The sequence below is a fragment of the Rhinoderma darwinii genome, chromosome 11 (genome assembly GCF_050947455.1).
Source record: "Rhinoderma darwinii isolate aRhiDar2 chromosome 11, aRhiDar2.hap1, whole genome shotgun sequence".
In the NCBI taxonomy this organism is placed as follows: domain Eukaryota; kingdom Metazoa; phylum Chordata; class Amphibia; order Anura; family Rhinodermatidae; genus Rhinoderma; species Rhinoderma darwinii.
In genome coordinates, this window is record NC_134697.1 from 49,969,164 (window position 1) to 49,986,483 (window position 17,320).

At 42.5% G+C, this 17,320-nt stretch overlaps 1 protein-coding gene across 1 annotated transcript in view; it reads left to right on the forward strand.

The window, feature by feature from the left end:
- NOC3L (NOC3 like DNA replication regulator) overlaps window positions 1–17,320 on the forward strand; it is a 48,986-nt gene that overhangs the window by 19,754 nt on the left and 11,912 nt on the right. The window contains exons 8-16 of the mRNA XM_075841413.1: window positions 178–271; window positions 932–1,107; window positions 3,464–3,592; window positions 6,896–7,027; window positions 8,299–8,379; window positions 8,548–8,648; window positions 11,345–11,417; window positions 14,852–14,915; window positions 15,272–15,343. Coding sequence (XP_075697528.1) covers window positions 178–271; window positions 932–1,107; window positions 3,464–3,592; window positions 6,896–7,027; window positions 8,299–8,379; window positions 8,548–8,648; window positions 11,345–11,417; window positions 14,852–14,915; window positions 15,272–15,343 — 922 coding nt within the window. The remainder of the gene's footprint in view (window positions 1–177; window positions 272–931; window positions 1,108–3,463; window positions 3,593–6,895; window positions 7,028–8,298; window positions 8,380–8,547; window positions 8,649–11,344; window positions 11,418–14,851; window positions 14,916–15,271; window positions 15,344–17,320) is intronic.

Sequence of the window (17,320 nt, forward strand, 5' to 3'; positions counted from 1 at the left end):
TGTTTAACTAAAAAAAAAAAAACATGTTTTGCTGGCAACACATTCCCTTTAATGTGTGGGATGTATATCTTTACATCTGAACTGTGGCTTCTTATAACTGCCTTTTACTTTATAGACACCAATTGCTATTTTAATAATTTGTATGTTTGTTACATCTATTTCAATTTTGTCAACTAGGTCAAGAAAGAAACTCAGAAGCTCAGAGAATTTGAAGAAGGTCTGATCAGTCAATACAAGTTTTATCTGGAAAACCTGGAGCAAACAATAAAAGGTAATCTAATGTGACATTGGCATGAAAAACATCTTTCCATACAATTATCATATATTTTAAAGCGCATTGGTCACATTTATGCTGCTTTTTCTTATGACCGCATAAAGAAATGGCAGACACGCTGATTACATAGTGCTGTCACTTATTAGGTAATGTGCCGTAATTCTGAGTATTTAGTACTTCTACTTGCGGCGGGGGGCAAGCTTGAGTCCAAGTATATTCAGACAGGGCAGCATAAATATGTGACAGAACCGCTTTAAAGTAAAAACATTAGACAGTAATGCAGATCTCTTGTATGCTACACTATCTGAGAGCAGAATATGATAGTGGGAATGCTTCACCTAGGGATATATAGTTTTCTTTAATTTGATGTTTAAATGCTATTAGGACTCGGTCCTGTGTCCATCGCCCACATAGTGAACGCCCACATAGTGAATGACAAATTTCCATGTATGTATACCAGCAGTCACTCTCTCTGTGTATGAATCTGTTTCTGTGCCATCTCTATAGTCTCTAGACCTTTGTTTGTTATAGGATTGGACATTAGGAGGCAAACAAAGAAGGCTTGTGAACCCCACTTTTGCAACCCTGATTATATAATTTGCATAAAATGGTCTGCCTAAATCTTCTTGGAGTCTCAAGGTGTCTTATATCACACAGATTGGAAGCAAATGAAGACAAAGAAGAGTGAAGTGGTGTCATTGAAAGCATATAAAGGACTGGCAGAGGTGGCAGTGATGTGCCTGTGTGACCTCATGCTTTCTCTTTCCCATTTTAACTTCCACAATAACATCATCGTTCTCATTGTACCACTCATTGATGACAAGTGCAAAAAGGTCAGCCGTATTCTCACTATTTTTTTGTGAATCGTTTTCACTCTAGAAATGCTATTAGCTGTTTAAAAGTAATTCGCAGTGTTTCTAGCATATAAAAATACCTTCCCCATTTATTTTTTTTGCTTCTCTGTGTCCCCTTGGTACTGCTGCTAATCTGTGCTGGGGGCATGCTCTGAGCAGAATCCGTCTTCATCTGGCAGCTGACAATATAGTCCCTAGAAATAAATGGGTGAGGAACATGCCATGAGTAAGGACAAGTGATTTGTCTGAAACGCGTAGGCCTGCTATCTGATGCATCCACCCCTTTTGTATATGGATTTTTTTATATATTTGGAAAAGGATGGAATATTCCTTTAAAACCCAGCGCTGGCTCAAGTTTCTTTCTTTCTGCTTTGAATATAGCCCAAACTTACCTTGCAGATAAGTAACATGGGATCTAGAGTAGTGAATATAAATAAATAAATATAAATATATATATAAATATATATATTATACAATTATAATAATTACTGGGACATCCACAGAGTGCACTCCCTTAGAAACTATATAAAATATAATGCAATAATACAATAAAGATTTGAGTGGACATTTGCAGGGTCCACATCTGCTGTCAGGATGCAGCATTTTACAATCCTAATTAGGTGAGAAGGAGTCTTCTCAGCTATACTGCCATGCTATTACAGAGGCTCTGCTCCTTCCCTGACAAGCAGGGCAGAAAGCTATTTCTATTTGTTGCTCTGCAGTGAATAGAGGATCACTGCAGAGAACTGGCTGTTGGGGAGAGTGAGTGAGCGTGCATGTCCACCAGCACTCGGCTCATTTCTTATGGTCTATGCAATGAATGAGATTTAATGGTGGGACAATGCCTTTAATTGGATATAAAAGGTTGTTTTATTTAAAAAAAATAGTGTTTTCCTGGCTTGTAAGGGTTGCTAGTGCTGAAAATCATTTCGATAGGTCCGCTATTTCTGGGGAAAGATGCCGTATAAAGTTTGTTCAAGTGAATCTTCCTGATGAAAATTCCTCACTAATGGATGCCATCAGATAATCGAGATTATAGTATCAATCCTGGAATAACCTAACCGAGAAGATGGTCATTTTTATTTGTAATTGTAGCTGCGTACCTGGTAATATAGTATCGAGTATGTACGTTAAACTGCCGCAGCTTTTATATGACTGACCTCTTATGAGTGGTCTGCCGTTCCTGACAACTCGCTTGTTTACTATGATCAGCGCTCTACTGCCTACAACAAAAAAATCTGAATGTAGTGCGTGTTCTCAGACATAACACGCTGCAGCGTAGCTGTGAAACGTTTAATAGTGGGCGGGAGCAGGGTCCTGACTCATGAATAAGTCATTGGGTTTGTTATGACAAATGGTCCATAATTCCGTTGTTACTTGTAAGTCATGCTGTTCACTCCTAGGGGGCAGCAGAGTGCCAGCTCCTGGTGTTTGATAGAGCGGTCACTATTCGCGTTTGAGAAGAAACGTCTGACATTGCGCAGGAATGTGGACTGTAACCTTTTCATGACCGGGTGTGTTTTAGGCTTTCCTAACCAGAGCAACATTTCACCCTCTGGAATGTTACATTCTAAAGTTTTGTTTCTGGCAGGACTCATGGGGCTTTCTTGTTACTTAAAATTGGAGCAGATACGAAATAATTTTGTAGGTCTTTTTTAAGGGAAAAATGGTCAGAAACATGAAAAAAAAATAAATGTATTTTTCTTCTTTTTTCATGCTCTGTATTCTGGTAGTATGTTCAAAGAAAATAATATTTTTTTTCCCCAAAAAATGAATCCTTTAAATCTCCCGCACATAGCGATGTCAAATTTGTACGTTGTGTAACCTATGAGGGCACTTGAGTGCAGGTAACTAAGTACTTATCTTCGCTTTAAATGGATGATAATCATCCAAGTACAGACATTGTTTAGTAGTTAATGGCGAGGGAGTAATTGTTTTATGTTTGGTGTAAAGTACATTCTGACTGAAAGGAATGTATAAAAGGGATTATCCAGAGAGATGAAATTGATGGCCTATGCTCTTGGCACCCCGCTGATCAGATGTTTGAAGGGGCTGCAGGGTTGAGCTGCTTCCCCCAATTATTCATTTCACTGCTCTATACTGAAGCGCTGACGCGCTTGTTGCGGCGGGTTCACAGTATAAGAGCTTTCTCCCATTCAATATTTACATAATTGCAGATTCAAGAATTTACTTAAAGGGTTATCTGAATAATCACTCTAAGTAAATTCTTGGAACTGTAATTATGGAAATTGATGATCTGAAATGTCTGTGACCGTTGTATATGCATGACTCCGCATGACTCCTACTGTTGGTAACTTGTTTCCCCTTTGCACAGATTGCAGATATGTGTGGAGAAGCTGTAAAGAAACTTTTCCGGCAGGATAAATTGGGCTATGCATCTCTGGCAGCTGTGAAGATACTCTCTGGATTGGTGAAGAGTAGAAATTACTGTGTCCGCCCAGAGGTAAATGACTTCAGGGATTTGTCATCCCTTCACACTTCTGTGATCATACTTTCCACAAACATGATAGAGATCTCTTCTACAGAATGAATATTACATTTCATACGAATATCAAAGATTCACCAGTAAATATAGGTCCTTATGTTGTTGTAAAAACACCATCTAGTTGTTTCTTAGTTATATCAGCTTCTATGTGGCCGGCATTACAGCATTGGGATTGTAAACCAGCTTTCCCAGATTCCTGAATGGCATGTGTTCCTGGTTATGCAGCGAGATTAGAGCGGGTATATCCAGTCAAGGCTGATTTAACCATCGTAGCAAACAGTGTACCCTTTGGCGGCACAGTTTCCAACTGTTTTTGCGTCCCCTGGACACAGTTGAATACTTGTGAGGGGGGGGGGGGTTTGGGGTGGAGACACAGAGAAAGGAGCACTACTAAGCATGTGCAGCACAGATTCTGGTATTTTGACTAAGGGTCTTTGATCAGCAGCACGAAGATACTTAGTCTAAGGCCTGAGTCAGACGAATCTGTCTGTTTTGCGTCCACGAAAAACAGACCGCATTTCAGTTCTGTGTCGTATCAGTGTGCTTTCCGTGTGGTATAAGTGTTCCTGTTTTTTTTTTTTATCATTTCTTTAGCAACTGGTGCACGCAAAACAGACAGCACACCGATGTCGTCCGTGTGCTGTCTGTATTTTTCATGCACCTATTGGCCTTAATGAGCGACGTGGTCCGCAAAAACGGACCAAAATAGGACATGCAGTGAGTTTCGCGCAACGAACAAACTGCATGAAAAGCCACGGACGTGCGAATAGCCCCGTTGAATTACATAGGTCCGTGGGCTGTCCGTTTTTTTAACAAACCGCACACAAAGTTAAAATACTATTGTCTGAATCAGGCCTTAGGCTACATTCAGACGAGCGTAGCTAACCTCGTACGAGAAAAACTGCAGTTCACGTCTGAGGTGCACCCGTGCACGGCGTCTTGTCACGGCTCACTTACAGACTAGTCTATGGGGGGATGCGTGACACGCAGTAAAATAGGACATGTCCTATATTTTCACAGAACCTTCGCACGCTCCGTTGAAGCAACTGTCTTGTGAATGGCCCCATTGAAGTACATGAGTCCGTGTGACGGCCGTTGTTTTAACAGATATCACACGGACTACATATACGCTCGTCTGAATGAGCCCTTAGGCAGAGTAGAGAACATCAGAGAGCTGAAAAACCACTACTTCTCACATCACTGCTACAACATCCTAGCTAATACAGATTTTTTTTTTATAAATATGGGTCTTAGATTGAAAACATAACCTATATTTATATGATTAAAATTTCAAAGCTTTCATGAATTCCTATAACATTAACCCCTTAGTGACCACTAATACGCCTTTTCACGTGATTCACTAATGGGCTTTAGGCTAGGCTGACGCCTTTTCACGTCAGCCTAGTCTAAGTCCTGCACGGGTCTCCCGTGCAGGCTGGAGCCGGGGCTCTGCTGTCTGATGACAGCTGAGCTCCTGCTCCAACGCCCACGATCGAAGTTTACTTCGATCGCGGCCGTTTAACCCGTTAAATGCCGCCGTCAATAGCGACCGCGGCATTTAACTTTGTTTACAGAGGGAGTGCGCTCCCTCTGTCACCCATCGGCGGCCCGCGAATGAAATCGCGGGTCTCCGATGGGGTGTCATGGCAGCCGGGGGCTTGATAAAAGCCCCCAGGTCTGCCCTGGACACATGCCTGTTAGGACGCGCCGGAGGCACGTCCTAACAGATTGCCTGTCAGATTTACACTGACAGGCAATAATGCTCTGGTATACGAAGTATACCAGAGCATTATAGCAGCGATCGGAACATCGCACAGTAAAGTCCCCTAGTGGGACTAATAAAATAAGTCATCAAAGTGAAATAAAGATTATTAATAAAAAGTACAGTAAAAAAGTAAATCCATTTTTTTCCATAAAAAGTGGTTTTATTTAGTAAAAGTGTAAAAAAAAAAGTACACATGTGGTATCGCCGCGACCGTAATGACTCCATTAATAAAGTTAATATGTAATTTAAACCGCAAGTTGAACACCGTAAAAAAAAAACGCAAAAAAACATGGCGAAATTGCAATTTTTTTCCATTGCCCCCCAAAAAAGTCATAATAAAAATGAATCAATAAGTCCCATGCACCCCAAAACAGTACCAATCAAAACTACGTCTTGTCCCGCAGAAAACAAGCCCAAAAAATCACTACATTGATGGAAAAATAAAAACATGACGGCTCTTGGAAAGCGACGATGCAAAAACAAATAATTTTAGTTCAAACGTGTTTTTATTGTGCAAAAGTCGTAAAACATAAAAAAACCTCTACACATGTGGTATCGCCGTAATCGTACCGAGCCATAGAATAAAGTGAACATGTTATTTACGTCGCATAGTGAACAGCGTCAATTTAATAACGCATAGAACAATGGCGGAATTTCAGTTTTTTTTTATAATCCTCCCCCAAAAAGGTTAATAAAAGTTGATAGAAAAATTATATGTACCCAAAAATGGTGCCATTAAAAAGCACAACTAATCCCGCAAAAAACAAGTCCTCATACAGCTATGTAGACGAAAAAATAAAAACGTTATAGCTCTTTGAATGTGACTATAGAAAAACGAATAAAATAGCTTGGTCATTAGGGCCTAAAATGGGCTGGTCACTAAGGGGTTAAATATACAAAACGCTATGCTTTTAATAAATGAACACAACATTGATAGTTTATAATATTTAATATTTTTAATTTGATATCCGAGTTGGAGTTGGCAATCCAAAACTGACCACCCACTGCCCATGTTATATTACGGCATAATATGGCAAGTGTGGCATTCAGGGGTCTAGGAAAGCTGTTTGAAAACCCCATTGAGCGTTGTAATGGCAACCAGGTGGCCAAATTAAATGTCATCCAAATGTCTAATAACTTTTACATGAAACATGCAATATTGCTACAGTTACTACATTATTCTAGTATAAGTATTAAGCACGCAATGTAGTATGAGGTGAGTGTAGATTTGCAGTGGTAAACTTGTAATTTACACTGAAGAGAAGTTTCTGTAAAGTGTATCCTGCAGTTGTTGCATTTATTGTGTATCTGATGTCTGGAGAAGAATTACTCCTCAATTCCGTCTGTAGATGAGACTGTGACGGATGTCAGCTTGTTATGACCGGGACTTGTCAGGATCTAGGCTATGTAGTTCATCATGTGCTTTATGTTGCCAGAAACCAGATGAGATGTGTGTTTCATTATGCTGTCAAATATGATTGTCTCTCTGACTTCAGGTACTCAACATCTTTCTTCATCTAAGAATTAAAGAAGTAGATGTGAAAAAAGATGTAGAGGACATTGCTCCTAAGCAGAAGATAATGAGTTACAAAGATAAGAGGAAGAATCTGTCAAGGATGCAAAGAAAGGTAAAATATAACGTGTCATGAGAAATAGGAGTATCCGCCGTTATTCCAGTCACAGTCCTGTTGATCCGTTATTACAGTCCAAAGAATAAAGAAAGGTCTTGTAATGTTTGTACGAGGAGGCAACTGCTCCGTCTCCTCCATATGCTCTTCCCTCCAGCGCTTACTTAGTACAAGTGAAACAAGAAGCTTGGGAAAAGCTGCTGCACTTCTCTTTCTGCAATAAAGACCGACCAGCAAAGTCGCACCCCCTTTACCTAAATCTCACTCCTTTGATGATCTTTAGAGGAAATGGATGGGATTAGGGGGACATTGCCCCCTTGTTTTTTGTGCCAGAGTTCTGCAAGACTTTGTTTCAGGAGCTTGAAGAAAGACTGGAACTATTAACTTCCGCCCCATAACGTATCATTTCTGACTACCATTTTTACATTATTTACCTACCTTGGCTGGAAATTGCTTGTGTGTTCCTGCCCACTAGAGACTTAGCATATGGCTGACACATTACCTGGCACGGGAAAAATATGTGCCATGAAAGCAACCACTGGGTGCTACAATGTAGATATCTCACTGCAGAAGCAAATAACACTTTCTGTGAACCTCCTGAGCTTGAATGGAGCCCCACCTGCTGTGCAAGGAAAAAGGGACTTTGGTTTCTTCATTCTCAGGCTGTATTCACACGAGCATGTTCGGTCTGTAAAGGACAGAACGTATTTCGGCCGCAAGTCCCGGACTGAACACAGTGCAGGGAGCCGGGCTCCTAGCATCATAGTTATGTATGACGCTAGGAGTCCCTGCCTCTCCGTGGAACTACTGTCCCGTACTGAAAACATGATTACAGTACGGGACAGTTGTCCTGCAGCGAGGCTGGGACTCCTAGCGTCGTACATAAATATGATGCTAGGAGCCCGGCTCCCTGCAGTGTGTTCGGTCCGGGACTTGAGGCCGAAATACATTCCGTACTTTACGGACCGAACATGCTCGTGTGAATCCAGCCTTAGAATCGGCAGTGTCCCAGAGGTTGGACATCCCCCTCATCACCAGGGTTCTAATAAGGTTCCTGGGATATGCAATGCCACTCTAATATGGAAATACCCCCTTCATTCTTTTTTCTCATGGTTTAATATATTGGGCCATACCGGCATTTACCCCATTGCTGCAGTGTCTTGTTATTGAAGTACTGAAACAGCCCATTGACTGTATATTGTGTAATTGTTGTACTATTTGTCTTCTACCTGGACCCTAAACTCGTGCTCTGTTTATTATTGTACTTGTAGTGGAAGAAAGCGGAGGAGAAGTTGGAGAGAGAACTCCTAGAGACAGAAGCATCAGAAAGCAAAGAAAAAAAGTTAAAGCTGGTGAGATGATTGTTACTTGTGCCTCTTAGAAGGTTGCTGTAGTGAAAAGCTGCAGGATTATGTAGGTCTGCCTGTGGCAGCTTCTTGCTCGGATACAGTTGAATCCGAGTGCTGGAAGAATATTTCTGCTCCTTAAAATAATTTGTCTGTTTTCCTCTTTTCCCACAGCATACGGAAACATTGAACATTGTTTTCTTAACCTACTTCAGAATTCTGAAAAGAGCACAAAAATCTGTCCTCCTTCCTGCCGTCTTGGAAGGGCTGGCAAAGTGAGTGGGTTTTAGTCCGAAAAGTGGTCAGTGGGATGTGTGCAGATCTATTGTTTCCGAACGTTTTCAGCGGTACCAGGAATGTCAGTAGATCGTTATCACATAGTAGCACCTTAGTATGACAGACCTCCTCATGGGCTAGGTTGTTCTACAAACAATCATCAGAGGCTAGCTGCTGCTATATGTATACCAGTGGTTCCCAACCAGGGAGCCGCAACACTCCTGAACCACTGCTATGGGAAAAAAAAATAATATATATATATATATATATATTAATATATATGTGCTTCAGCTTGTAGCAGACGTGACACACGGACGTCTGCTACAAGCTCCGCCCTCGACGCTTCATCTATACTTGTAACTGACAGGACGCGTGCACGTCTGCTACAAGAATCGGTAACCACTTGCCACCAGAAGAGCGGCTGACTGTCGCTTCACTGGAGGAGGCTGACTGTCGCTTTACTGGAGGAGGCTGACTGTCGCTTTACTGGAGGAGGCTGACTGTCGCTTCACTGGAGGAGGCTGACTGTCGCTTTACTGGAGGAGGCTGACTGTCGCTTTACTGGAGGAGGCTGACTGTCGCTTTACTGGAGGAGGCTGACTGTCGCTTTACTGGAGGAGGCTGACTGTCGCTTTACTGGAGGAGGCTGACTGTCGCTTTACTGGAGGAGGCTGACTGTCGCTTTACTGGAGGAGGCTGACTGTCGCTTTACTGGAGGAGGCTGACTGTCGCTTTACTGGAGGAGGCTGACTCGCTTTACTGGAGGAGGCTGACTGTCGCTTCGAGGCTGACTGTCGCTTCACTGGAGGAGGCTGACTGTCGCTTTACTGGAGGAGGCTGACTGTCGCTTTACTGGAGGAGGCTGACTGTCGCTTCACTGGAGGAGGCTGACTGTCGCTTTACTGGAGGAGGCTGACTGTCGCTTTACTGGAGGAGGCTGACTGTCGCTTTACTGGAGGAGGCTGACTGTCGCTTTACTGGAGGAGGCTGACTGTCGCTTTACTGGAGGAGGCTGACTGTCGCTTTACTGGAGGAGGCTGACTGTCGCTTTACTGGAGGAGGCTGACTGTCGCTTTACTGGAGGAGGCTGACTGTCGCTTTACTGGAGGAGGCTGACTCGCTTTACTGGAGGAGGCTGACTGTCGCTTCGAGGCTGACTGTCGCTTCACTGGAGGAGGCTGACTGTCGCTTTACTGGAGGAGGCTGACTGTCGCTTTACTGGAGGAGGCTGACTGTCGCTTCACTGGAGGAGGCTGACTGTCGCTTTACTGGAGGAGGCTGACTCGCTTTACTGGAGGAGGCTGACTCGCTTTACTGGAGGAGGCTGACTGTCGCTTCACTGGAGGAGGCTGACTGTCGCTTTACTGGAGGGGGAGGGCTGACTGTCGCTTTACTGGAGGGGGAGGGCTGACTGTCGCTTTACTGGAGGGGGAGGGCTGACTGTCGCTTTACTGGAGGGGGAGGGCTGACTGTCGCTTTACTGGAGGGGGAGGGCTGACTGTCGCTTTACTGGAGGAGGCTGACTGTCTCTTTACTGGAGGGGAGGGCTGACTGTCGCTTTACTGGAGGGGGAGGGCTGACGGTAATTTTACTGTGACTTGGGGGGCTGATTGTCTTCTAGCGTTTTTTTTTCCTCTGACCTCCCATTGAAATTAATAGGCAGAAAAAACCTGGTTCGCTCATTTGGAGTGCTTTTTGGCCTGCGATTTTTGCATTCGCTTCAACGGCTTATAAAAACGCAGGCAAAAAAGTGTAAAATAACGCTGTCAAATCAAAATCTGAATTTTGAGGCAGATTTTTTTGCTGCCTTACAATAATACGCCGTGTGAACATATCCTATGAGCGTAGTGCTTGGTTTTAGCCTTTTTGTCTTTTTCAAAACAATTATTGGTAGGGGTGCCCTGAGGAAATATTTTTTTTTTCCAGGGGTACCTAGAGTCCAAAAAGTTTGGGAGACTGATGTATACAGTCACACAATACTGTATTCAATGACTTTTTTCCTTCCCTGATCCACACGTCTAGTATAATTACTGCGTCGCTCTAAAGACTCCCAACCAGCTGGATCTTCACAAGGAGGATCAGTATCGCCCGAGACCCACTACACCGGCATCTCACACAGCCAACTAGAACCCTACTCTGTGCTGACATTGAGCAGCAACTCTGGATCCGTGCCCTGTACAGACTGGTGTCTCTGTTGCTGATAATACACGTAATGTTTCAAAGTCCTTTAAAAGGCTGGACATCGACGTTTAGTGCGGCCACTCATGGGCTCTTCTCTTCCTTCTGGAGAAGCGCTATTTTGCATGCTTTTCCCAGGGAACATTGGCCTAAAGACTTCCTACAGCTGAATCTCTGCACGGAGAATCCATACCTTCTGAAGGCCGTTGTGCACATATTTTGGATTCCTCTGACCTTGGCTTAGCCTAGAAACCAGGAAGCTAATGACCCCAAAAATTCTGCTGCTTCCTCTTTGGGATTTATTCTGTCCTTGTCAATGTTTCTGGGTTTTATGCAAATGACTTTGCTGCCTGCATGTTTGTCATCTTCGCCCTCCTGATGTGCCATGCTATAGTTGTGTAGTGTTTATGAGTTTGCCTGTAATTATAACTAGCATTGGTGTCTGACTTGTGTGATCATGTTATGGGAATACGATCGGTAGTAAATCATTTATTGACACACTTTATGGATCTTTCAGGTTTGCGCATCTAATAAATCTGGAATTTTTCGATGATCTCCTTGTGGTGCTAAATAAGCTCATTGAATCCGGTGTAAGTATGTCTCTTGGTTTCTCAATAGCTAGCCATAAAATATCCTCCCTTCATGTGGTAGTGTTGGACTTGCTTATGTGTTAATTTTAGCATTTGTTTATCATGCAGCTTTTATCCAGATGAAGGCAAAATAACCCTTATGAGGCAGTTGTCAATATTGAGACCATGTTCACACAGAGCGGATACGCTGCGTAAAAGTACACAGCGTATCTGTCCTGGAATCCGCAGGGAATTCTGCCTGAAAGACAGCACCAAATTGTGGTACAGGTTTTCGGGGGAATGTCCGCTGCGGGAAAACAGTGGTTGAAAGAGAAAAAAAAGTTTTTACTTACTCTGTTCCCCTTTGTCATGGCGACGAGTTCTTCTGTTACCTGCGTAGTCCGGCCTCCTAAGATGACACTGCAGCCTGTGATTGGCTGCAGCAGTCACATGGGATACAACGTCATCCCAGGAGGCCGGACTGCGGAGAAAAAAAAGAAGAAAGCTTCGCTATAACAGTGCCCCAGTGGTAAGTATAAACCTTTGCGATTTTTTTTTTTTTTTCTTTTGTGGCGGAATCGCAGCTTTTCCTCTGCAAAAATTGCAACATTTGCTATTTCTTCCTAGTTTTTACCTCCCTACTGAATAAGGAAAACCTGCAATGAAATCAGTCAAAGGGGTTTTCCCATCAGGGACATTTATGACATATCCACAGGATATGTTGTAAATGTCAGATAGATGCGGGTCCCACCTCCTAGTCCCTCATCTATCTCTAGAACGGGGCCCCCTAAACCCTGTTCTACACCTCTGTGCTCCAGCTGACTTGTGTGATTTCTGACCATGAAGAAGGAAACCGTGTACCTCACTGAGCTACGCTGGTTCCGTAAGTCCCATAGAACTGGATGGTAGTTACGGAAACCGCGTAGCTCGCATGCTACATTTCTTCCGTGACTGCCATTCACTACTATTGGAGTTGAGGAAACAGAGTAGCTCAGCAAGCTATGCTGTTTTCGTAACTCCTGACCATAAAGTCAGGAAGTGGCCAGGAGGCAGCTGGAACAGGTTTTAAGGGGCCCCGTTCTAGAGATGGGTGTGGGACCCACACCTATCTGGCATTTAGGATATATCCTGTGGATATAGCGCACAAAAAAATGGTGACCGCACACTGCGAACACCAATGTCACCTAAACTGCTAAATATAAATAAATATGCATTACTGCTAAATCTACTTACAATTGGGAGGTTCTTAGTGCACATTTTTAATCAAATTGTGTTTGCCCACCTGCCACAACAAGGCGACCTCTGTAAGGTGGGGACCTACTCTGCACATACACCCAGAACTGGGACTAAGCCTACATATATCTGGGGATGGTAGAAACCAGCATTAAACTAATTAAAATCACCCAGGGCAGAATGGGAGGAGTGCACGACCAACAAGTGGAGGCAGTCACTAACCCCACATATATGGATCCCATAAACACAACAAAAGTTTGAACAGCACATTCCAACAAAATGTGTATACAGGTGCAGGAACACCTGTGACTGCAGATATACAGCACACAAGAATATTGCGACAGCACACTGCGAACACTAATGTAACCTAAACCACTAAATATAAATAAATATGCATTACTGCTAAATCTACTTACAATATCCTGTGTATATGTCATAAATGTCCCTGATAGGAGAACCCCTTTAAGGAAATTCCTCAGTTTTTAGGCTACGTGTGATCTCTACCTTAGGGGAAAAAGCCTTCTGACTCCAATGTGGCAATCCGAATAAATCCCTGGCAGGATAAGTCATCCAGCAGTGTAGAACATACAACTTGTTCTATTATTCAAGAAAAACATGCATACACTATGTAACGCCCTCCTTCCTTCAGATGTAGTGGATGTGCGGGTCTCTGCATTAATCAGTTGGAGAGTTTGTTGGTTACGATTTACTTTTCTACTCCCGTGGGACTTCTCCCATTTAGGTGTTTCTGCAATATTCGTTATTGTTGTACTAACTATTACATGTGGATATAATGGAGACGAGTAGAGAGAAATAGGAATCGTGACACATATTTAAAGAACGACTTTCTTCTTTAGCCTGCAAAATCTGTATGCCTGATCTACACCTTTCAGCCATAACATAAGGCTAGAGCTCCACACAGGCTTTGTGTTGTGAGATTTTCCAATTTGACCATTTGAGCTGCAGTTCAGAGGAAAACATTGTTGCATAAAGGTCAGTGCACTTAAAAAATCTCACCACAAGAAGTCTGTGTAGCTCAGGCCTAAGGGTACGGTCCCGCGTAGCGGCAGCTGTAAGACCCGGCCCCATGCGCTGGGCGAGGTTCTCAAACAAATTGTTAATTGGCCGCACGATTTTGCAGGTAAACCGCAGTTCTATTTGCAGCTTATCCCTTTTCTGATATGAATTCATTGCAGAATTCCAGTTTATTTAATTTGACAGCACAGATGGGAAATTCAGTCTTGTACGTCCCCCGCCCCCCCCCCCTTATTAATGTGGTTATCTTGTGGAGTGAAACAGACAAACGCTAGGAGCCGTGTTGTCCTTTTCCTTGAAAGTGGTTTGCGCTTATTCCGCTTTTCATGACCATTTATAATTTGCCATGTAGTTCTCTGGTAACTTATATTGAGTTAATTTCTCCTGTTTTTCTTTTAATAATTGAGTTTCCCTGAATCGTGTTTTATTGCATAAATGGTTATTTATCAACCTCGATATGAATCGGGAGGAGACATTTTTCATGTTTTATGGGTACTTGTTCGATGCCTGGTCCCAGCAGAGATGGAGACTGCTGATAGAATTAATCACCCACAGGAACGAGTAGAGCCAGAGTATGTCGGCATTTCTTTTATAGTCTTTTCTAAATGATGATCGTATTATGATGAGACTCACATTTATTTTTTATTAGTTACTATGACATAGACTGTCAGAGTTACATTGTAGTCTATAATAAAATTTGGGAATCCACTTAGTGTACTGAGTATTTTCCTGTGGGTGGAATAACGCAGCCTTAGGGGAGATCACTCCTGATAATAAGTGAAATAATTTGGTGTTTTAAGAGGTTTTACAGTAATATCCTGTGAATAGGTGTGAAATATCTGATCAGTGGGGGGGGGGGGGTGCGACTGCTGGGACCCCCACCAATCACGAGAACGGCCTTACCTTTCTGTTCCTTGGAGCCCCCATAGAAATAGATCGGTCGTGCGCATGCTCGACCACATAGCGCTCGGCAGCCCCATAGAAATGAATGGAGGGGAGGGAGGTTGTTCCATGAGCTTGTAGAATATCTTGTATGGCTATCGAGACACGGGTGAGGAGAGAACGGACTTTGGCAATTACTTCATTGTTTTCAGCATTCACATTGATTAGACCTTTACTCTACACAAAACTCACAATACTTAATGTTACGACTTTGCTATAAGGAACTTGTTGTGTCGTTTCTCCAGGATCTCAGCTACAGAGAGAGTCTTCATTGTGTGCAGACAGCGTTCAATATACTTTCCGGCCAAGGTAAGATAAGGTAGACACTGGCAGGCATGTAGGTGGTTTAGAAACTGGTCATTATTGTATGCGTTCTGTATTTGCATTGGTAGTAGGGCCCCAGAATATACCATAGCGGTTATCCTGCACGTGTGGCTCACCTACTTTTGTTGAATTACAACTCCCAGCATGCTGGAAGTTGTAGTTTCACAGCGGCTGGAGAGTGACAGGTTGGTGACCTCTTCTATATAGGATATTTCTTTGAAGGCTTATTATTAATAATAGTTACACTGGATAGATGTCGGTCAGCATTGCTCTTCACATTCATTTAGGTAAACCCAACTAATCGAGGCGATGACATAATAAATGTGGTTTGTTTTTAACAGGTGACGTCCTCAATATTGACCCCTTAAATTTCTACTCTCACCTTTACAAAACACTATTTGGCCTAAGTGCAGGTAATCCAATTTTTTCCAATTGTACTTTCTACAATGTCACTGTGTTGTAATATATAGAAGCACTTCTCACCGTCCAGTCTTGTACTTCAGAGCAGTTATTCATGTTTTCAGACCATCATTATTAATATATATAATCTAGCTATAATGTGGTGTCGGATTGTGTTTTTCCTTTGTATTCGGATTCTGAGTAGACCATAATTGCAGAGCTATGTAGAAGATTACCTTTGTATTAATACTGGGCCTAGTTAAGTCATCTATTGTAGATCTCTATATTCTCTGACAGAACATGAGGTCATCACAAGAGGCTCTGATAAGTTTTCTAGACAGGACATAAAGACATGGGATAAAAAGTTGTGTTTTAGTTGTGCATATATGACCTGAAATCCCAGAAGAATGATGGTTGGCAGAAGTTGTAGAAGAAATTTCTAAGTTGGTCCGACATATATAGTCGGGGCTGGTTTATAAAATAAAAAATAAATCGAAATCTTATTAGCATACTAGAACTTTACTATAAATCTCAACTCGTCCTGTTGCCTGCATTCATCTTCTCTATATAGTCTCATGGTACATAGGTAGGTAGGTGTGTGTGTGTGTGTGTGTGTGTGTGTGTGTATATATATATATATATATATATATATATATATATATATCCGCCTGGCTTCTATGGCCTATAGTATCCTGTACATCCCTATGCTTTTGTTTTCTACATATTACCAGCTGGAAATCCATGGTACTGTGTTTTTGATGATGGCATTGAATGAATTCCATTGATCACCTTTCCTGAAATACTACGTGATTTTGCTGACTCTTTGCCCTTAGAAGAGTAATGACGGAAGCGTGCACTTGAGGAAACTGAAGCACCTGTAACATGCGGATTGATTGTAGTTGTTTCTGGTGGAGATCATGACTTCTCCTGATCAGTTCTGTCAATCCACCCAATAGCATTTTCATACAGTAGATGCTGATTGACGAAAAGCCCTTGACATGGCTTCCCGAATACTTTGCAACCTAGCTGTCTAATTTAGCATGTAAGCAGATGTCCCTGTGTACTGCTCATAGATCCCAGTAGGCAATTTAGGTTGCCTTAAATGCATGTTAACAAAAAATTCCACCTTAGCCGCTTTACTCTATTTTTGTATCTAAGGCCCTGTTCACACGGAGTGTATTTTGTCCTGTATTACGCACCAAAATAAGTGTTAGTTAAACATTTGATTCCAGCTTCCCATTGACATCAATGAGGGAGGGCGCCTTTAGTGCATACAATATACTTTTTTACGCGAGCATAATTAAACTACATGTGTTAAAAAGTGTCCTGTCAATTCTTGGCATGACAGATTCTTTAAGAAACGCCGTTCTGCACCCACTAATGCCCTAAGTTAAAGTGATGTGTCCCGGTGACAGTCTCTTTCATAGTGCCAGTCTGTATCTTCTGTTACACCCCTGTGATTTTAGGTTCAGTAGTTCACCCCTGTATCCTATAGAAATAGAAGTCTGATTTCTCCTCCTCAGCACAGTTTCTTGGCTTATTTATCTGGGATTTCCCACTGCTCTGCCTGGTTACTTCAACTCAAGATCCCTCGGACGCCAAAGTAAGATAGCAGAGCTATTTCTCATGACCTTTTCCTTCAGTGAGATCCCACAAGTCCTGGTTCTATCCTCTTTATACCCTCTTGTTGCCTGCGGCCGTACTTCTAATGCTGTGAATCTTGTCCAGAGTCTCTGCACAGTGATCACATAGAGGACGCCCGACTTGTGCTGTTCTGCTGAGTCCGAGAAGCGGCACCATTACCACGCTGCTCGTCTTGTTCCTCCAGGACAGAATGTACTGTGTTTACATTCATGACGGAGACATTGAACAAGTAACATTAGGAAACTTGTCTGGGACTTCTCTGCTTAGTGTTTAATTTATTCTGTGTGATCAAACTGTAATCCTTTGTAGCTAGAATGCAGATTTGTTAAAAGATTTTTTTGGTTTGC